The 22,476-nt window shown below is 35.4% G+C and overlaps 1 protein-coding gene and 1 long non-coding RNA gene across 2 annotated transcripts; one reads left to right on the forward strand and one right to left on the reverse strand.

Annotated features, from left to right (window-relative positions):
- The first annotated feature begins 63 nt into the window (after positions 1-63).
- On the forward strand, positions 64-21,509 carry LOC136812687 (PIN2/TERF1-interacting telomerase inhibitor 1-like). Its single transcript, XM_067069214.1, has 7 exons — positions 64-365; positions 9,117-9,239; positions 9,627-9,710; positions 10,023-10,092; positions 10,359-10,470; positions 17,809-18,042; positions 20,235-21,509. The coding sequence occupies exons 1-7, from the start codon at positions 293-295 to the stop codon at positions 20,871-20,873; spliced, it is 1,335 nt and encodes a 444-aa protein (XP_066925315.1). The 5' UTR covers positions 64-292; the 3' UTR covers positions 20,874-21,509.
- On the reverse strand, positions 13,387-13,803 carry LOC136812690 (uncharacterized). Its single transcript, XR_010847384.1, has 2 exons — positions 13,735-13,803; positions 13,387-13,544 (listed from the first exon to the last, which is right to left on the reverse strand). It is a non-coding gene; the product is annotated as an uncharacterized lncRNA (long non-coding RNA).
- Positions 21,510-22,476: the final 967 nt, after the last annotated feature.

Here is a 22,476-nt window from a genome sequence, read left to right on the forward strand (position 1 = left end):
GTAAACGGCTACCATTTTAAAGAACATTGCCGCACGACTTTTGATAAAATACAGACCTGAAAACTTCTCAAAAAGCAACCAAAATTTTAGGGCATATCCTGTGATGTATATCGGGAAAATTCAATGACTTCAAGTCTGTAAATTACACCACAACTTTAAAAACAAACCTCCACGCGAGAAAAAGGTCGAAATAAAAATTCGAAACGGCAAACTGGGAAAGTCCTTGTCCAAGCCTTCACATCCATTCTAAAGCTACATTATTTCTTCTCCTCTTTTTAATTCAAAGATAAATATGAGTATGCTTGCAGAGCCAAGATCACGTCAAAAATGGAGCGAAGATCCCAGGAATACAAGATGGTCCAGCGGTAAGAAGCAGATAGAGCAGGCTCTATTTTATTATTTTTTCCACCATAAAATTTGTAAAATCCATCTTTATGTTTTAATTCATTCCGTCTTGGCTAACTACCGTTAAGTCGGGTAACTTGCATCAGTGGAGGCTAACATGCATAGCCCTCAAATATCACAAAAAGGGGGCGTTGTGGTATAGTGGACATCAACCTCAGTCAGGACCCTGCCGACGCACCGGACTGTCCGGTGTATTTGTCTGGTGGCAAAAAGTATCCTTTCGCTACACCGGACGCAATAAGCCTGGTGTCAGTCCGGTGTTGCATACAGGGAATTCTGGACGCCGGACATTTATGAAACAAAAAATTTAGAAACACCGGCCGCACCGGACTACTGGTCATGTCTGGTGTTTTGATTGTCCGGTGGGAAAAAAAATTCTCATTTCACACCGAACTTTCGCGTGTCCGGTGTTTGTTAAGTCCGGTGCGTCGGCAGGGTCCTCCTCAGTCAGGACCTCATTTCAATTTATCGATCGATATTACGCAAACCAACCAAAGTCAAGTTAGCGACAGATTCAGCGACACTTTCGCTTTCAGCGACACTTTCAGCGACACATTCGAATTCCTTTGTATTTTTCATGCTGAAGGAGAGATTCCTATTCTGGAAATTGGTATTCCTATCAAGCCTTATCTGTTAGCTACAAATTACACCAAAAATAAAATCCCAAAAGCGTTCCCCCTTTTCAGGACACGTTCGAATAGATGCCTCATTGGAAATCTCGGAATACTCATTTTGGGCATTATGGCCTGATTTCGCACCAAAACAATGGATTCCTATCCTGGAAACTTCTATTCCTATCTATCAAGCCCCATCTATTAGCTACAAATTACACCAAAAATAAAATCCCAAAAGTGTTCCCTCTTTTCAGGACACGTTCGAATAGGTGCCTCATTGGAAATCTCGGAATACTCATTTTGGGCATTATGGCCTGATTTCGCACCAAAACAATGGATTCCTATCCTGGAAACTTGTATTCTTATCAAGTCTTATTTATTAGCTACAAATTACACCAAAAATGAAGTTCTAAAAGCGTTGCCTCTTTTCAGAACACGTTTGGATAGATGTCGCGTTGAAAAAAACGAAACACTTTAGGCCAAAAAATTTTTGCGGGAATTTAATTTGGCGGATCGCCAGAAAATTAATTTTAAATTAATTTTTTAATTAATTTAATTTTGTGGATGGTGGGAAAAATTAATGTGAAAATGTTTAAAATACCCCCTTTTTATGACCTAAATAAGTGGAAAATTGAGCAAAATTTGAGAAAATTTGAATTTGAAATTATTTGACCCGCATGAGTTCAACACAATGGTCGTGTTCACACTACAGACCTTCCTTAATAAAAATGTAGTTAGGAGAATCTTTTGTTGACTACAATACAGAACGTGTAATTTGTAGCTAATAGATGGGGCTTGATAGGAATAGAAGTTTCCAGGATAGGAATCCATTGTTTGGTGCGAAATCAGGCCATAATGCCCAAAATGAGTATTCCGAGATTTCCAATGAGGCATCTATTCGAACGTGTCCTGAAAAGAGGGAACGTTTTTGGGATTTTATTTTTGGTGTAATTTGTAGCTAATAGATTGGGCTTGATAGGAATAGAAGTTTCCAAGATAGGAATCCATTGTTTTGGTGCGAAACCAGGCCATAATGCCCAAAATGAGTATTCCGAGATTTCCAATGAGGCATCTATTCGAACGTGTCCTGAAAAGGGGGAACGCTTTTGGGATTTTATTTTTGGTGTAATTTGTAGCTAATAGATGGGGCTTGATAGGAATAGAAGTTTCCAGGATAGGAATCTATTGTTTTGGTGCGAAATCAGGCCATAATGCCCAAAATGAGTATTCCGAGATTTCCAATGAGGCATCTATTCGAACGTGTCCTGAAAAGGGGGAACGCTTTTGGGATTTTATTTTTGGTGTAATTTGTAGCTAATAGATGGGGCTTGAGAGGAATAGAAGTTTCCAGGATAGGAATCCATTGTTTTGGTGCGAAATCAGGCCATAATGCCCAAAATGAGTATTCCGAGATTTCCAATGAGGCATCTATTCGAACTCATCCTGAAAAAAGGGAACGCTTTTTGGATTTTATTTTTGGTGTAATTTGTAGCTAACAGATGAGGCTTGATAGGAATACCAATTTCCAGAATAGGAATCCTCTCCTTCAGCATGAAAAATACAAAAGAATTCGAATGTGTTGCTGAAAGTGTCGCTGAAAGCGAAAGTGTCGCTGAATCTGTCGCTGAATCTGTCGCTAACTTGACTTTGGTCGCAAACTGCAGTGCGCTAAATAATCTTGGTTTCGCTTTCGATTTCAAGCAAAGGTCTTAGCAACAGGGCGCGCGGACATAGCTACGGGGCTGGGTAGAAAAATCTAAACATAGAATTCAAAAAAAATACCGATCATCGTATAGACCAGGCGTAGTTAATCGATAGAATCGATAATCTTGAGTAATCGATAAGTAATCGATGGATTAGATATCGATTAACGGATAGAATCGATAGGTAATCAGACCTTCAAAAAATCTTGAGTATCGATCAGCAATCGATTATTTCCAAGCTATCGATTACTTATCGATCACATATCGACTACATACAACCTATCGATTACCGTAGGTTGGTCTAATGTCGACATCCCTAGCTTCTAACTTCGACACCCTGTTTTAGAGATAGGAATAATAGTAAGGTCAGAATCACTGATAGACAAAAGATTTTTTCCTCTCTGTTTGCTAAGCAAAGAAATATAGTTTCCATAAGCAATTCTGACCTTTCTACTATTCCTATCTCTAAAGAAGGGTGTCGGGATTAGAAGAGGGATGTCGACATTAGACCAAGTTACGGTACTTATCAATCATGTATCCATTTTTAACAATCATCGATTACTTATCGTTCATGCATTGATTACTTATCAATTATTTACTTATCTTCGATCACGTATCGTTATCGATTATATATCGATCGTGGCCGACTATTGACTACATTACCGGCCCTTATTACGCTGACCCTTATTCCACCAACGAGCCCAAAAATAACGCTAATAAGGTCGGGCGTAAAAAGGGCCAAGATAAGGTGTTTAATGAAGGAAAGAAAATTTCTGGAATTCGCCAAATCTCATACTGATCGTATTACTTCGAATAAACGCCCGCTTTCAAATTAATAATGCCCAGACGATCTCAATCGAACGGAATCGACGATCGAACCAGTCGAACGCAATCGACCGATTGAAATTCGATTGTCGAACGCAATCGAATCTCAATCGAATATTACCAATTTTCAGATTCGATTGATATTCGATTGCGTTCGATTGATGTTCGATTGCGTTCGATTGCGTTCGATCGTCGATTCATTGACCCCCGGATTGTTCATCGCATAATTTCTACGGGAAATCGAAAGTAATTTCATTCGTCTGGTAATGCTCCTCCAAAAAGGCAAACCATTCAATAACGCCCCTTCTCTAAATAAAACGGTAACTTTGTTTGTTTTTAAACTTTTTTTTGTCCAGCCTTTCAGAGGGTTTGAGAATGCTTCAGCCGAAATTTACCGTATGCTTATAAAAAAATGAGTGTAGTAGCTTTTCTAGGCCCTATGCTACCAGGGGATTGGATTCAATTCAAAAGTACATCCCAATCGAGATCAGCGAAAAATGTTGCTTTTAATTTCCCGAAAATGGCGAAAATTCGAGAAATCGAGAAATTTGATCTCGCGAAGGCGAAAGTTAATCCAATTAAAGTACCACTCCCTAAAATCTGATAAATAATTGATCACGAATTGATAGTTGATCGATTATTTGATCGATGATTAATCAATTTTTGATCGATATGTAATCGATCAAAAGCTGTGATCGATAGCCGATCGATTTTTAATCGATACTTAATTTAATCGAAGTATAATCGATCTATAATCGATAAACAATCGATGAGAAAATTGATCGATAAATAATCGAGCTTTGAAAAAATCTTGAGTATCGATTACCTATCGATTCTATCGGTTAATCGATATCTAATCCATCGATTACTTATCGATTATTTATCGATTACTCAAGATTATCGATTATATCGATTAACTACGCCTGGTATAGAGCACTAAAAAATACCCCCTTTCTATGTTTAGTTTGTTCTACCTTGGATTATAACTGAAAATATCTTCAATAAACCTTCGTCCGCTATCAGCCTGCGCGGTAATCTTTGCCCGCTTCAATTCTTACATAATGAATAAGAGAGGTGCGCTTAGCTAAGCCGTGCTCACGGGCGATAAATTTATGTTTACTTATCTTGTATATTTTAGTGGTATTTATCCAATGAAAAGGATGTTGACAAAATATGCACGGCGCTGACAAAATATGCACGGCATTGATTATGACATCAATAAATATGTCAATGTCAAAAATAATAAAAAGAAAATAATTCGTAGATAGTTCTTTTTATCTTGAAATTTAGAAATACGAACAAAAAAAGAATCAAATTTAATATTTGTTTTCTATCTAGATTATATTAGCGTATATATATACGAATATATAGAATACTGTAAATTTTCACGAAAAATATTTCACGATGGCGGTACGCCCAATCGCGCCCACGGGAAAGTTCCAAATTTTAATTATTGGGAAATTGGGGAAACCAGTTCACCACGTGGATAAAAAACGTACGGAATCAAACCTGACAGAAGGTTTTCAACCAGATTTATTCAGATAAAGCTATAAGAGGTTCATTACTTGTGGATTTTAAAACCTACATATAAGCAAAAACGAAAGTTGTTGGGAAGGAAAGAGTAAACGCAAGACAGAAGGTTTGGTTCTGTTGATCAGGCAGTCTTTACTTAAACTCCTATATCAGGATTAGAAACTAGGCTAGTCTTACCTCTTTTATCTTTTCCTTTACGACAATACAATGCTGACAAGTTGACACAACACATGTGTACATGTACATTGACAAGTAATCCCTGAGAGAAGTTTTTATAGAAATCTGCAACAAAAACGAAAGTGGTCTCTTCTACTGATTGCTTCCCAGTGCTCCTTTGCAGCTGTTTATCAAATTTCCACCAATGAGGTTGCCGCATTTCAAGCCTTTCAGCGCCTTGCACGACGGGCGGCTGTAAAATCACACCCTTCATATATTTGTTTCAATCCGTGATCCGTGGCTTAGGTTTTTCTCATCTTCAATTTACTGAAGAAAGCGGGAATTTGATGTGAGAGTTAGATTGTCAACAAAGTGCCGTAAAAAATCATTGAATAAAAGAAAAACTTAAAATCTTTAATATTTTAATTTTGAAGAATAGGTGCAAAAAAGTGAAACATAGAAAAGTTTCATTTTTCATTGCTTTAATCAAAATTGGGGATTTGGAAAATTTTCTATGTTTATTTTTTTGCACAAACCCCTGTAACTATGGGCAAGCACCCCCTGCTAAGATGTTGGCTTGAAATCGAAAATGAAACCACTCAAAACGAAAGTAAAATTGGCCCATACTCGAAATCCCGTAATCTTGATATACGAGTTCAGGGGTTTTTCCAAGCACTAAGCAATGCCTCCGTTTGTACTTGCAAATTGAGTTTTCATCAAAGGCGTAAGCCGTGATATCCAGCCAAAGGCTGGATAATAGAGGCTGGGGGTCTGAGGGGGGCGCCTTGAGCCCCCCAGTGGGGCCAGGGCTAGCCCTGGTGGGGGTTCAGGGGGCGAAGCCCCCGAAAGCTGAGCATAATTTGGCCTTAACTGGCACTTTAAAACGGTTAAAAGTGAATAAATTTCTAGAGTTTAGCGATGAACAAAATGAATAAATTACTGAAAAGTCCTCTCAACTCTTTTAACAAATTTAATAAAACTGTATAAAATGGTGTAACAAATGGTACAGAACTGCCCAAATGATAAAAAAACTCTACTACTCTACTTTTTTCTTGGCAAGAAGCTTATCAAAAAAAGTTGGTTTGCTTGAATTTCCAGTATCTGGAGGTGCCTTTCTTTTTCTTCCACCAACTCCAACATGTGATTGACTGTATGGTTTCCTTTTGGAAGGATAACTGTGTTTACCAGTTTTACCCATATTAGTATTTAATATCTAGCAATTAGTATTATTGTTATTCTAATGATAAAAGTGAACAAAATGATAAAATTTTACCCTCTTAACCTTTTTACTTCAATGCTTCTTCTCGTGTTTATCTCACTATAGATTAAGATCTTATGGTGTCAATTTTAGTGAAAAAACTCAATCTTCATAAAAATTGAAAAAAAAGTGGAAAGAAAAAACCAATTATAACATGTCTCTAATAATATAATAACTCAATTAAAAATCTTCTCCTTTATTGTAGATAAAGATGGAGGGTAGTATATAATAACTCAATTAAAAATATTCTTCTTTATTGTAGATATAGATGGAGGGTAGTATATAAAGCTCAATTAAAAGAATCAACTGCAGCTGTGATAACTGAATAACTTTTACTACAAGTTTTATTCATTTTATTCCTTTTAATGGGCTTAAATAAGGGGAAGAAAGTGTGAGAAAGTATTTTATTATGGTGAAATTTGATCTTTTACTTCTTTTCTGAAAATTTTCTTTCAAATTGAGTTTCTGAAACTGAATTTGAATTGAGTTTAATGCCTCCGTCTAACGGAGGCATTTGAGTGCTTGGAAAAACCACTGGAGTTTAAGTCTATACTGTCAGGTATGTTTTTATTCTATACGAACTAATGTTAAAAAATACCAAAGAGGTCCTGACTGATCAACCTTGATTCATGTACAGGCAACCAAGGTTCGATTCCCACCCACAACGGTTCACTTGGCAAGTGAACAAACCTTTGCCCGGGTCAACCCATGCCATGTAAGGGGAATTGGGTAGTCAGTTCAAGGTGCTGACGGGATGCTTAGGCGGCAATCACAAATATCTTTGTTTCGCGTCGCCCGACCAACTCCTGAAAATTGAGTAAAATAGAGTCGGTAAATTCTTTGGACTTTTTGTTTTGATGACGTTTCCTTTGCTCAAAAATTTTATTATTGCAGATTTTTGTGAGCGATTTCTAGCGCATTCGCAGCATTTTAACTTTGTTTATCATTACACGTGCCATTATGTGTCAAAGGTCACAGTGTTTAAACTTCATAATCTGAAACCACGCAAAACATACACTCGATTGGGCCTCCTGCCGCCTCAGTTAACGCCCTTTTACTTTTTACCGCCTCACAGACCAATTTTAAGAAAACCCGAAAATTTTTACTACCGACCGACCAACTCACTTTTTAGATCCAACAAGGACGCGAAATGAAGATATTTGTGATTGCCGCCTTACTCAAAACATCTATAGTTGCGAGAATGGGCTCCCAGAGCCTCCTGTACCTCAACCATAATAGAATAGATAGATAGATAGAAATGAATGACCTGTCTGGTCATTAAAATACATTAAATCAAAACAAAAATGATGCAAACTAGCCGACTTCATGGTAGGCTGTTAGGCGACGGGCTTGTTCTCTAATTCTCCAATCGGCGTCCGGTCATTTTGAATTAAAAAAAAGAAGTTAAAAAGGGAGCGCTATCAGTGAGGTGCAATGGGGTGCTTTCCCATTTACAAGGGTTTGTCGGCGTTTGCGGGTGTCACTATATACCAAAATATCTCAATCAAGAAATTTTTGGTCTCACAGATAAAGAACTGCTTTGATCACTGTCTAATAAAGTTTCTTTTTTATGGCAGTTGAGATCGATTTGGAAGAACAGAAATAATCAAAATTTTTGTGAAAGGGCAAAAGAACATAGGTGTATCTGTAAACCAGAAAACCAAAAGCCTTTGAATAGTCATAGTTTGGTGGGAAATTTGAAATTTCAACCCTGAACATGCTATTGCCATAGTATATAAGAAATCATGGCATGGATCTCCAGATTATTCAAAATCTTATGTTTTATTTGGTTTAATAAAATTGAAGTTCTTCTTTCTTTGCAAGGTAAACATGTGGTTTTGCATATAGTAAGCCCTAAATAGTCAGGGCAGGATGGGAATAGCGGGTGTTATCATGAGGGCAGTAGGAAATATTGCTGAATTAGGTCATTTGAGGAATCACATCCATTGATGAAAAATCGTTAAAAAGAGGATTTTATTTGCTTGTCCACATTCATGACCTCAGAAACTTTTTTTTGATGGAAATGCTTGGGAGAAGAATATATTATATTGGATAATGTACCTGCCCTGCCCTTAGGCCAAATGGGTGTCAGGTATGTGCAAGCCATGAGGGTCACCTTTTTACACCCAAATTTATGTCAGGAATGGCTTCAAAATAGAGCATGCTATTTAAACTGAAAAGTTTGAAACCCCCTTCCTATATAACCAAACAAAAGGCAAAACCCCCCTAATAATTGAGACTTTTTCGAACCCTTACAGGGTTGTCTGAGAATTAGAAGACCCCTCTAAATGTAGGGAGGATGAAACTATGTATGCTAGTTGCAACACTGCTACCTCTAATTAAAAAAGAAAGGAGAGGGATTAATAATCGATCGTGCTGGATTTTATAGAAATAGATATAAACTTGCAACCTTTGCTAAGCTTCCATCAAAACGGTATACATGATTAAAATGAGATTGAAAAAAGGAATTTTCCCGCTCATCGTAAAATTTGACATTGGAGCACCCTTCAATTTTTGCGCATCTTGCAATTCATCCGTCTGGTAAAGGTATCCGCGAAAATAAAAGATGCACAAAAATTAATGTAATTAAAGGTATTTTAGCATGCTATTTCTATTTTTTAGATAAATCAAAATTTGGATATCAAATGTTAACCAAGATGGGCTGGTCAGAAGGTTTGGGACTGGGAAGCACCCTCCAAGGACACACGTCGCATGTCAAGATCAAAAAGAAGAAAAATGGCCATGGTATCTTGTACTTTTCTTATTAACCTTTATAATCTTGTCTCTGATCTTTTCTGAGAATCTGTCACTATACACTAACTTCTTAGAATGATTATGTGACTTTCTTTTGTAATATTAATTAAATTGATTGATGCCTCCAGCAATGTTTAGTGGAATGCCAGATTTCTTTTTCATGTAATGTAATTAAAGTATACTTACCAGGCAAATACAACCAGTAACAACAACCTCACATTATTGTTGCATAAGTTTGATAGTAATTACCTATACCTTTTAATTTAGTGAACAAAACGAAGAAAGCTCAATATTTCAATATTTATTATTAACATAAATATTTCTTACCTTTTTCGTTTATATCAGTTAATAAGTTTTTCAAAATTTCAATGATTTCAGGGATCGGAATGAAGACTTCACATGACGATGATTGGATTGCACATCAAGATTCATTCAATGCACTCCTCTCCTCTCTCAATACTGGTATCTCATCCATTCATCATTTTCGTGTTTCTAAACAAAAATCTCTTTTAGAGTTTTTTTTTCTTGGCCATAATTCCTCTTAGTCTACCAAATCAAATGAGGAATTGTCTTTTAAAAGTTATTTTAACTGCACGTACCTTGGATTTTTTCAATTTGAATCCTCTCTTATTCCCCTTGTCCCCCATCAAGGTGATGTGAAAACTTGATAAAGTATATTTGTGTAGCTTGAATCTTTTTGTAATTTGAACAAATTAATGTTTTTGTACGAGCTCGAATGGATTTCTTAGATTTTTTTCTTTCTAATTCTCACAGGTGATGCTCCAAGTGATAAAAAAATCCAAAGTCTTGAAGATAGAGTTCGTGTAACCAGAACTAAAATCATGTAAGGAATCACGAGCTTTCCTTTTTTTATAGATTTTTTTTCCATTTTTAAACTCTCAAATAATAGTAGTAGTAGTATGTGACTGAATTATTGTTCCCACAAGATAATGTTTCTAAATTCCTATTTTATATAGTACCATTTGAAGGATTTGTAAAATTTTTAAAACTACCTGTAAAAATCGTGATCTCTTAATTTGCTCGTAAGGTAGATGTGACTTCGTACTAACAATGATTTAAAACTTCATAATTCTATTTAACACTCTCAAGGTATTCAAGATTCGTCAAAAGTAAAGACTTGTCAAGGGCGTCAAACAACGATTTGGCGTGTATTTTTGGACAGCGAAGTAAATCCGCCCCATCAACGCCACAAAGAAGCGAGGTAATGGTTTTCTCCTTTTGAAACCTCCAATTCTAGGAATTTTACTCCAGGGAAACTTCTTCCCAGGAAAATTGCCGCCAGATGTCCCCTCCTGGAAAATTAACAAATATTGATTTTGACCAATATTGTTGAGGTTGTCCAAGTCCTTGTTGGACCTCGGAGGTCCTTTAATTTAGCCTTTGTTCATTCGTCCGTCCGTTCGTCTGGTACCAGCTTTTCTCGGGATTTGTCCATTATTTGTTTCTGATTTTTTGCACATTGATGCAAAATGACAGTACCCAAAAAGTGCTGCAGCCCAATTTTCGAAAAAAAAATTAGCAAATTTGGGCCAAAGTTTGAGTGCCAAAGTTTGAGTGCCAAAGTTTGGATTTGTGGAAGTTGCTTCATTAGATTTTATCTTTAAAGTGTCAAGAGTTATCTTTACATAAAAGAAAGGGTTGTTTTTGTTTGTCCCCAAAACTTAGCATGGCTCCCTACCTCTGAAAAATCGGAAAGCCAATGTGAAACATCATGTTTCTCAAGCTTACGTATCTCAGCGTATCTCTATGTTATCTCTATGGTATGCTGTTATATTTTCTTTTTCGTTCGAACATTTTCATCTTTATTCAGCATATCTCCGACTATCTATCTCAGATAGGTCCATTCAGCATGCTGCTTAGTATAACCCAACATTACTCTATTACTCAAATTTGTCATTGATACCTACTAATTTTTAGTATCTGTATTTTTAAAGTTTCAGAATTATCCTTAACCTGTAACAATTTTTGTAGGCATATTCTTGTTAAAAGCATAACAATAATGACATTTCAGCAATAAGATAGGTAGTAAAAAACGAAAGTAGGGGGTAAAGCTTTTTAAGGACGTGAATTCTTAAAGAAGTATGTTAGTGTCATTTTAAATTAAATTCAAATCTTTTATTTTATTCATAGAAATAATAATTCAGTATAAATTAGTAGAAAAATGTAATAGAAAATGTCTTAAAATTTTATCAAATTCTGAACAATTTAAAATTGGAAACTAAATAATATATTTGATTACTGTCGATAGTAAATAAATAAAATAGCGTTGAAAAATCTTTGGTACCAGCCTGACATTACAAGACAAATATCAATTAATAAATAAAAAATAAAGTTCCCTATTTATCATATAATAAACTTGGCTGTATCTTATTAAGTTTAAAATTTAAAAAATATATAAAGTTGAAAACGTTATTTCCATTCAACGGTTTATTCTATATCAAAATATCTGTCAAAGTAGCTTGGGGGCGGGGGGGGCGGAAATTGCTCAAATCAAAATTTTCAAAACCCCATATCTTGAGAACCGTTTGAGATATGAAGCTGAAATTTTCAGGATCTTCTCTTCTCATTAAAGGGATCATTTGAGCAAAATTTCAGCAAAATCTGAGATATCAATAAATCACACCTTGAAGAATTTGAAGATTTTAAAGATGGCTCCTAATCTTAAATCGCGGGAGACGGCTTAAACTATCAATAAATAAATAAAAAATAAATTTCAAATAGTAAGCTTGATTGCGTCTTAATAAAAACTAATTTTAAAATTTTTTTTTCTACCCTTGAACAATTTTCTTCTTCGTCAAGGGGCTTCTCCCCTTTTTATTGCTCAAAACGGTATTGGCTGCTATCGAAAAATTTTCTGCCTGTATTAAAAATATAATCACATTGTTTTCTAATGTGTCTTCTTTTGGTAATAGGCAAAAAGGGCGTGGCACTCCTTCGAACTTGTAGAAATATTTTGTCATGTCGATTTGTGGTCGTTGTTGTCTGGATCCACAGGTGTCCTCGTAAGCCTGAAGAAAGAACAAAAAATAGCTCGTTGTTCTCTTGAAATGACCCATTGCTCGTGTATGATGATAAACTACACTCGAGTCACCAGAACTCGAACCTCTATTACTCGAACCTCTATTACTCAAATGTCTTCTTAATTCGAGCTGGTGTTTTCTTGTCCCTTCAATAAACAATGCCTTATAAACCAGTTTCCGTAGCTCGAAAATTACATGAATCAAGAAAGTGATGTTTTGTTGTATTATGCGATGTACTTAACTTTAAGTTAAATTCATTTTCAAGATTGCGTCACATACATCTCTTATATATCACTCTGCGGTTTTCCCCTTTTCAAAACTGTAAATAGATGATGATCACTAGTACCTTTATATATCCCTGGACCAAGTTTCTCAATCCCGGCCAAGCAAGATCTTTGATCGAAGTTTTTTGAAAAGTGGTACCCTAATGGCGGCACAACTCAATAGCAGTGTAAATGCATCGAGAGCGCTAGATCTACGTTCCCTGGAAAACTTTTGATGTAGCACCGTTAGACGTTAATTTTTAACACTGCAATGGCTTCTTTACGGGTACCAATTCAAAAAAACTTCGATCAAAGATGGCGGATATAGCTTGGTCCAGGGATATATAAAGGTCAGTAATGGTGATCAAAGAGTCTAATGATTAGTTACCTCAATGTGTTTGTCCAACGTCATGAACATTTTGCATAGTAGTTCTGACAAGGGTTTAAATTTAGTGGTTTGATAATCTTTCTCAATAACAATTTGCACTACAGAGATAATGAGTCTGTAGAACTTCTTGAATTTCAGTAACATTTGGTAGTCCTGTAAGTAAATAGAAAAAGAACATGACAGAAGCTTAAAAAAAGTAAGGAATTCTTAAGTCCCATCATCAATGAATTACAGTTGCCTCTCTCTAATTCGATCTTCAAGGAAGCAAGACTTTTCTTTGAATTAAAGAAAGATTCGAATTATAGAGAGCATTTTACACTATTTTGTGGCTAAGGGGGGCAATTTTTTAGTTCGAATTACAGAGCAATTTGAGTTAAAGAAATTCGAATTGGAGTGAGTCCACTGTAAGCTTGGAGAAAATTTCCACATCTTCAACATTATTTAAAAAAAATGCGTACATGAAACACGAGAAAATCTCTTTTTGATTTAGATAACTTTAACTTACGCTATTTTCTTTGCTCATTCCTGATGTTGTTTTAGTAGTGAAGATGTTGGCTGGGATTTGTTTAAATGGGCATTTTGATTTAGTCGACTTGTCTGCGTTCTGGAAAGAAATTTTTGAATAAAAGCTTGAATTGGCAATTTAAAGGAATGAAAATAAGGACTTAGTATAAAAATAAGCCAAAGAATGCGCAAACGAAAAACCAAAATGACAGTTTAACCCAATTTCTACGATTATTTGAAAAGATTTGTTGTAAAGCTTCACAAAAAAGCTGAGACTTTTAAACACTTACTTTCGGCACCAGGTTTGTAAGGATGGGTAGGATCTGCTTGTTGATGTCATGTATTTCGGTTACTTGCTGTATCGTTAAATTTCCATCTAGTGATGTGCAAAATGCGATACATTTCGTCTCGCAGGAGTTAGCCAACGCAAGGAGAACGATTATCCCTTAAAAGAAATAAGATAAAAGTTTCAACTTTTATGAACCTCAATGTCGATGAATTGTGGTGACTGTTAACGTAGAGTCATCAATTTAAAATTAATTTTCTTTAAAAAACCAAAACTATTACAGACTGTCTCACGCCTTACAGACGATCCTCAGATGTCAACCAAAAATAGCTCACTCGTGTCACCTAAGTAGACTGGATCAGTTTAAATGATTCTCAAAATCCAAGGAATGTTTTCACTATTTTACCTTTCAAGAATTTGACCATTTTAATGTACATTTTGTGTTTGATGAGCGATTTAGTCAGAGTTTTTCTTCTTTTTCTTTTTCTTTTTGAATTCAATCAACAACCTTCTTCTCTGTGTTGAAGTTGAGATCAGTGTTATCGTCTGTCTTGAAGTTGATCGATGCTTTTCAAGCTCGTGTGAGCCCTCTTTATATACATTCTCAAGTCCAAGGGTGGCTTGTGACGTCACGTGTATTTCAGGCGGTATATCAAAGCTCTCACTGTCAGCACTATCAGCAATAAGTATAGGAAAAATTTTTTTTTCTCTCTTTTCAATGTCCTTCTCGATTCCTTTGTTTCCCAGTTCAGTCTGTCCGTCAGTCAGTCTTTTTTTCATTTTCTATGCCTCTCCTGTAGGCGTATCCAATTATTTTCTTTTGTACTCTCTTTCGTTCATTCTCACACCGACCAACCACACACCATTCATCATTTTCAGCGAATTCTTTTGTTAACTGACAAAAAGCTTTCATCATTCACACTCATCCATTCAGCGAAAATTTAAACTCCTTGCTTCTTCAATAACAGAGATAATGTAGTGACGACGATTCTGATGATTTTTTTGATGACACTTCACTTAATTTGTATTTCCTTCACCTTATCGAACGATCGATATATTTCTAACTAATTTAGGGGGTTTGGGTATTCCTCTTTTCAAAAAATCTTTTTGCTCATCTATTAAAATCTTAAACCCCGGCAACAAATTTCAGGTTGCAGTATTTAAGATATGTAGAAAATTTAGCAAACTCAGCAAATCGAAAACGTCCCCGTTGAAGAGTTTTACTAGGAAGTGAATCAATAACCTATGTTGACCATATAATAGCTAATTATGACGTCAAACAATAGCTTTATAAGCGCTCAAAATATTAAGCCCGTTAACGTTGCCATTATCACATTTACAATAGGAATACTATACGAGCATCCTTTAATAAACAATGAACTTCGAAGAAGCTTTGCTGCTACCACGTTTGCTGGTAGTGCTGGTAGTGCTTGTCTTTCATTTATAAAATAGAACTACAAGTGATGAATAAAAAACTGACAGTAGGTCTACTCCTCTCGTCCGAATCCCCCGAGGTTTAGACCACGCCCTTTTTTTAGGATGGTATCATGTATATCATTCATACGTGAATATTCTGTTTTTTTATTAAACATTTCTGTGAAATACTGTTTCGAGGTCACTATAATAAGGAATTCCTTATTTTTTTTTTTTAACTATTAAAACCTAGGTTACAACTTTTGAAAATGGTACAACTGAATCTTATTTCACTTTAAAATTCCTCGAACGAAACTATGATGACTCGTCAGAAAATTTTATGTGCTAAGTTTTCAATATTTTAATTATTTGTGAAATTGATAGGGGAATGTAGAAAGTTTACAATATTTTTAGGTCCTAAATATGAATAGCAGATTTTGATTTAAGGTAGGGGCCAACACAGGATCTGTAGCATCTTTTGTGGGAGGCAACCCCATGTGGTTGTTTCAAAAAAGATGGAATTTTGAGATTTTTTAGAGGCGAGGAATGGGTCTTTTGAGGGTCAAGAAATGGGATTTTAGCTGATTTAACAGCCCTTTAGGGGACTGGATTTATATTTTCTGATTTTTACGACACTTAGTGGGATTTTGAAGATCGAAAAAAGGCACCCTTAAGGGCACATATCCGTACCCTCCTTTTGCCTAAGTGACCCCCCCCCCCCGAGGGCGAGGGTTAAGTCGTTCATGTTTTTTCGTTCATGTTTTTTCGCTAAGCTTTAAAGCAACCACTTCTTTTTTTGAATAATACTATCGGTATTTATTTAAGGTGTACTTAATCCATTTGTTAATTAAAATCTTATTAATTGACCGTATTATCAATTAAGATTTTTAACATCTCAATGGAACTCGAAAAGCTTATATCTATTTTCATGGTTCTACTAGTAATTGAATGGGAAAGGGATCGTGCTTTGACTTCGGTGTTACTAAGAGGGAGAAAGGCCCCCTCATTCACTTCAATCCCACAGAGAGCATTCCCATCAGCGATAAGTAAAAGCAGTCTTTATTAAGGAAAATAGCATTATCAGGGGCGGGGAATTTTAACTGATACTTTTGGCGATTCATTCTTCTTTAAACCCACAAACTGGAGGGGGATCCATTTTCGATATTCTTTTTCTGGAAGAGTGAAATGGAATATGCTTATTTTTCAAACATGTTTTTTTCTTTTTTAAACTAAATATTTTGTAGTTTTTAAAGGATTATAAAGGGCTACATATACTGCACAATATATTGCCTCAATATATTGACGATATATTGCTGAGTGCCATCAATATATTGATAAGGTATCCGCAATATATTGTCAGCTCGATTTGCAATATTCCAACAACAAATATATATTGTCAATATATTGTGTGACATAACTTTTCATGTGTTCTGCTCCAAGAAACATGAGAGAAAAAAAGACTGGTTATTTAAAAATGCTAACACGTTTGATCCTGTCATATTTTTTAAAAGTGCCAAGGTTGGAAATGGAAAGAGTCTAACAGCTTATCAGATTTTTTTGATTTCAATCGATTGCTGTTTAGCTCAAAGCTATGCATTACATATCTCCAATTATAGTTTAAAGTTATGAGGTGGATTAGTCAGTCAGTCATGACATTAAATACATTTGCTGTAAACAAGGTTATTTATAGTAATAAATAACCTTGTTTACAGCAAATGTATTTAATGTCATGATAACGCGTACAATACAACAACGTACCTTTCTTCCGTATTGCTATTAATTAAATTCCTAGAACTCTTTTGTGAAGTTAATTGCATAATATGCTAATGTGTGCTAGTAACGGCTTGTAATTTAAGGAGAGGAAAGGGATAAGTTTATTCAACGATTGAGGATTTTACCATTCATAAAACACTTCCTATATAAACATGTGTAGCATCCATTATAACTCTGCTTTGTCAGTTCTCAGACATAGTGTGCAGAGGGGTCTGAACCCCCCCCCCCCCCCCATTTTAATTCCATTCCCATATATGTGTATGCCCCCCTATTTCGAATCCGCGCTATTTTCAGCAGTAGTTAACCAGTCACTCAAAACCCAAAACATTGAAATTTGTATTAAAAATTATAAGAAAAAAGAGTTTAACATAGCGCCGCAGGCGAAAATTTAGCTATCTACAATTGTTTTTTAATTGCCCCACAGCAAATGAAACTCGTTCTTTCTCCCTCCCATTGGGATGAGCTGGAGTTTTTACAAGATACTTCACTAATTGGTCATTTGAAGTGATATAGATGACGCGTTCTTTAGAAAAAGTAATAAGATTCTTTTATTACATCTTAACGACCAACCAAATCAAATAAGAGCTTGTAAAAACTCCAGCTTGTCCCCTCCCATTATGTTCTATTCAGAAGCAATAATATCAAGAATCGCCGGGTAAGAATCCTCTAACTCAAAAGTTGATACTTTTTGCCCAATTAAAGATTATTTGAAAAAAGCTTGAAATAGCAATAAGTCTTGTCTGTACAAATACCCAGTATCTACGGCTTTTTTATGCTTAGTGATGGCGCCACATAATATTCTGTGGCATCCGTCAGTAACGTAAATAAAGCCTGGGATACACGGGGAAGAAGTTTTCAACCGATAATGATGATTTGTTTATCACAACCTTAGGATGAAGATGGAAGTCTCTCAGACGGCAGCACCGCATCCTGCCCAACGCAAAAGCGAGCCAAAGATGCGAAGGCAGGCAAATCAACCACCGAACACGGCTTCACCACCATTAGTAGTGGCGTCAGTGTGGCTGACTATTTTGCTTCCAAAATGGCCGCCCTCAAACAAGGCTCCAAAACGTCGCTAGCCTCGACTACAGATAGGGTACCAGACCAAGAGAACACTGATTCCAAGGTAAATTTTCTTTTTCAAATGAGTTTTTGTTGAGATACGAATTTCTTCCTTTTTTCATAATAAAGTACCTTTCCGCCACTTATTATTTCGTTTGTGTTTAATGATGTGGTAGAATACCGTATTACTTCGAATAAACGCCTCCCCTCTAGGACGGGCGTTTATGGATAAACAAGTAGCTATAAGGAGGTATAATGAGAAAGAAAACTTAATATAATGATTGTATTTTGACTCGTTTCTACATCCATTATTTGACACATTTATACACAAATAATATTGGAAAGGCAAAATCATATTGCCATTGACTTTATTAAAGTGACCTTGGTTATAAATTATTAAATAAACGACCTTCCTAAAAGCCAAAAAAAAAAACAATAAACGCCCGCTCAAACATAATACTGAGATTAAGCATACCAGGATAATCACGACGACGGACGAAAAATGTAATAGGCTAGCGAAAATACGAAATTTGATTGGTTGAAACTCACTAGCCTGTTAAATTTTCGTTCCTCGTCGTTATTTTAGCGATCTACTTTACCTCACTAATATTCTAAATTCGACTAGTTTCTACTTCTGACTTAACTTTGCTTTCTGATGATTTTGATGGCGCTGAGTCCAGTGTAGTAGACTAGAGGATTTCGCCATCTTGAATTTTTTTCACTTTCGTTTTCAAAATTTATATGAAAACAACAAAACAATAAAATGTGTTCTAAAATCCCATCAAACTTAAAAAAAAACGATAATAAAGACGCGAAAATACCCAAACTTTGAAAACGATCGATTCCTTTGTCATAGTTTTCTGGTTGTTTTTTTTCTCAAAAAGGGACTGGATCTAGTGGTCTGGATTTGCTACCATCTCAAGCAAAGACAAAAAAATCGGTTCAGCCAAATTACACCGAGCCACTTATCAGCGTCACCAAGTCTTTCAAACAGCTATAAGTGGCCCGGGCTATATTCTAATAGGTCTTTTGATTAATTATTTCGAGTGTAGAGACTGCCTCGTTTTAAATCCATTACCATGGTGATTGAATCCATTCAGTCTTCAACTGTTACTTTTATAAATAGAGTAAACCAATTACCATAGCAATAGTTTAAACGCGAGGTAAACGTTGCTCGTGACGTAATTTATGAAAAAGTTTAACCCCTGTTCTAAGAAAGAATGATATCTGTCATTCCGGGTAACAGTGGGAAAGCAGAAGTGAGGGTGTTTAAACCATGTCAAACTTTCAGTTGACCTATCGGGTGACCCCACGAAAAGTTCAGACATTTCTCGACGTCTTGAGGCCGAATAAATGTCCTAAAGTGCTTGGAGTTTTGATTTTTAAAAGTAGCCTAGTAACCTAGCTTAAAATTCGAGCTTTTACTATAAATTTGACATACTAGTTCCAAAAGTATGAGTTTTTAAAAGTGACAGTTCACTTTTCGGAAAGTGTCATATACACGTAAAAATGGTATTGAATTTATGCAATTACTCTCGGGTACCTAATAGCCGGGGGGTTTGGAATAAGCAGGGGGGTTGGAAAAAAATCTCAAAATTTAATAAGCGGGGGGGTTGGAATAAAAATGTCCTGGGTGGAAAATGTTCAAAAAGGAGGCTGATACAGCAGAATTAGGGCAAAAGAGGGAACTTTCAAAAAAAAATTTCCCAAAAATCAATAAGCGGGGGGGTTGGAATAAGAATGTCCTGGGTGGAAAATTTTCGAAAAATTAATTAGCGGGCCCCCCCGGCTATTAGGTACCCGAGAGTAATGAGAAAATGACTTACAAATTGACTTAATTAACGAGTTTTATGACATTAATAATTATAAAAAATACCTTTGAAAGTCATTTTCATTTAAAACATAAGTAACTTTTATAAAAATCCCCAATTTCTTAATTTTTTCTCAAAAAACTTCATATCGAAAACGTCTAAAAATGGAAAAGTGAATTATGGCTTTAAAAGCTCATAAGTTTGGAACTAGTGAGTCTTAATTCAAAATTTAATGGCTCAAAATTTAGGTTTGGGTATCTACTTTCAAAATATCAAAACTCCAATCACTTTGAAACATTTGTTGGGCCTCAAGACATCGAAGAATGCTCTAACTTTTCGTGGGTCACCCGGTATGTTTTGCGTTTCCTAGAAAGAAACATCGAACTTAACCTTAAGCCGCTAAACATTTGCAGACTTTTTTTTCTAACTCTCTTCTATTTTGCAGGACACCGAAGAGACAGAAAGCGTGCCGAAAAAGAAGAAAAAGCACAAGAACGTCACTTTCGATATTACCGAGATCAGCTCTACGGATGAGAGCGAACAAATTAAACAAGAAGAAGAGGAGGAGTGTACCGAAACGAAAAAATCCAAAAAGAAAAAGCATAAAAAATCACAGAAATCGTCGGATATAGTCGAAGAAGAAACCTCTCAGGAGGAGAATGTCGACGTTAAAAAGAAAAAGAAAAAGAAAAAAGCACGTCTGGAGGAGGGTACTGACGAACAACAGTACGTCGTCTGTCGCGAGAAAAAGGAGAAAAGTAAAGACCGCGTGGAGGAGAGCACAACAAATCAGAATAGCGATGAACAATCGAGTTCAAATTCTGAATCGCCTCAACCGTCAAAGTCGAAAAAATCGAAGAAAAAGAAAAACAGTAGAAATGTTGAAGAAGTCGAAAATGAAAGTAAGAACATTGTTGATGACGAAACGATGACGTCATCGTCTTCATCGAGTAAAAAATCGAAAAAGAAGAAGCGAAGGCACGAAGAAAGCGAAGAGGTGAGTCATGAAAATGACGGAGGAGAAGAGAGGAAAAAGAAACGTAAGAAAAGACATCAATCTGACGGAGAAGATGGAGCTAATTGAATTATTTTGAATGAATTTTCTTAAGATTTTGTACTTTATTTGTCGTAAACTTTCAATATTCTGGCAAAAACTTGCCTTAAGCTTAGGACAAAGAGGGGGTGTTTTGCAGATCAATATTCGAAAAAAATATATTTTGAATGTCTTCTTCTCTTCGGGAGACCTCTCTAAAAAAATAGTTGTAAATCTTTCCGCTTGAAGTATATGAAAATCTCCTTCGCAACAATGTATGATAGATGAATTTTATATGATTGAAAAGGGTTATGAATCGATGCCAAATTTTGATATCTCAGTCAAGTACAAATGAAAACACTAGCTAACATTTTTCTAACGCTAAACTTTCACTGAGGTACTATCTAGCCATTTTCCCAATCCGTTAAAAGTTTGAATGAGATAGATACCGACATCATATAATTTGGGGAATTAGAATGGTGCTGGTTTTGGGCGAATATTCAGTTTTGGGTCAAAGGTGGTTGAAATGAGTACCATATTAAAAATTATTCGTCAAGCTATTATTATAGCCTACATTTCGCTAGCAGTATCGAATTTGTAAACTAGATATATTACTAATTTTGACTAGCTTAATAATTTTCGATGTTTATCGTCCGATATAATGAAAGAAAACATATTGTGGTGTAACGACTGGCACTCCTGCTTTCCCATCGAAAAAAATGTTATTCCTTTTCTTCTTCCATCACGAAATCTCCCGACTTTTTTTTACTTGAGCAAATTTTGTGAATCGATTCGACGAAAATATTTTTGTTTTGAATTTTCATCTTAACCCAAAACCTTTGGTGTTATTTCCTTAGAAAAAAGTTTCCTTGTCATATTCATGGATTCATTTTATTGCCCAAGCTTACTCAACAGTTTAAATTTCTCTTGAAGAACTTGTTGGAACTTTACATTTAAAGAACATTTTATTAAACAATGTATAGCAATGTGCCCTCCCGGTTATTACCATAATGGCCTTATGGCAACTCCTGAACTTGGGCACAGGATGTACGGTTACACATTTTGTGGATTGCATTGTGGAGTCACAAACTTTATTAAACATTAAACGTATTTGTGTGCAAATAATTTGGTCTTTGAATTTTTGAAACTCGAAATTTATTTTTCTTTCAAATCTTTTCTCTGGAAAAGCTCCCTGGAAAAAATTGCCTACTGACTACTTAACTTTTTGGCAACATTCCCCGGAAAATTTTTTGAAAACATTTCCTGGAAAATCTTAAAGAACAAAAATTTTAGGAAAGGATTTTCTGGAAAACTTTTTGGAACAAAAATTTCAAGAAAAATTTAAGATTTGAAATTTATTTTTTCGTTGCAAATTTTTTACCCGGCATTTTCTTAATTTTTTTTTTTTGGAAAAATTTCCTGAAAAAGTATTTTGGTAAAATTACCTGGAAAACTTTTTGGAAAATTTTCCTGGAAAACTTTTCGGAAAAATTTCTTGGAAAACTTTTTGGAACAAAAATTTCAAGAAAAATTTAAGATTTGAAATTTATTTTTTCGTTGCAAATTTTTTGCCCGGCATTTTCTTAATTTTTTTTTTTGGAAAAATCGCCTGGAAAATGATTTTGGTAAAATTACCTGGTAAAATTTTTTGGAA

Source organism: Clytia hemisphaerica, unplaced genomic scaffold (genome assembly GCF_902728285.1).
Source record: "Clytia hemisphaerica strain Z4C2 unplaced genomic scaffold, Clytia hemisphaerica genome assembly, whole genome shotgun sequence".
Taxonomy (NCBI): Eukaryota; Metazoa; Cnidaria; class Hydrozoa; order Leptothecata; family Clytiidae; genus Clytia; species Clytia hemisphaerica.

What these genes read in the sequence shown, in the direction of transcription:
- LOC136812687 (XM_067069214.1), top strand. Translation starts at nt 293, where the DNA reads ATGAGTATGCTTGCAGAGCCAAGATCACGTCAAAAATGGAGCGAAGAT. An exon ending in AAAGAAGAAAAATGGCCATG is followed by an intron (nt 9,240 to 9,626) that starts GTATCTTGTACT and finishes CAATGATTTCAG; the next exon opens with GGATCGGAATGAAGACTTCA. An exon ending in CAACGCCACAAAGAAGCGAG is followed by an intron (nt 10,471 to 17,808) that starts GTAATGGTTTTC and finishes TCACAACCTTAG; the next exon opens with GATGAAGATGGAAGTCTCTC.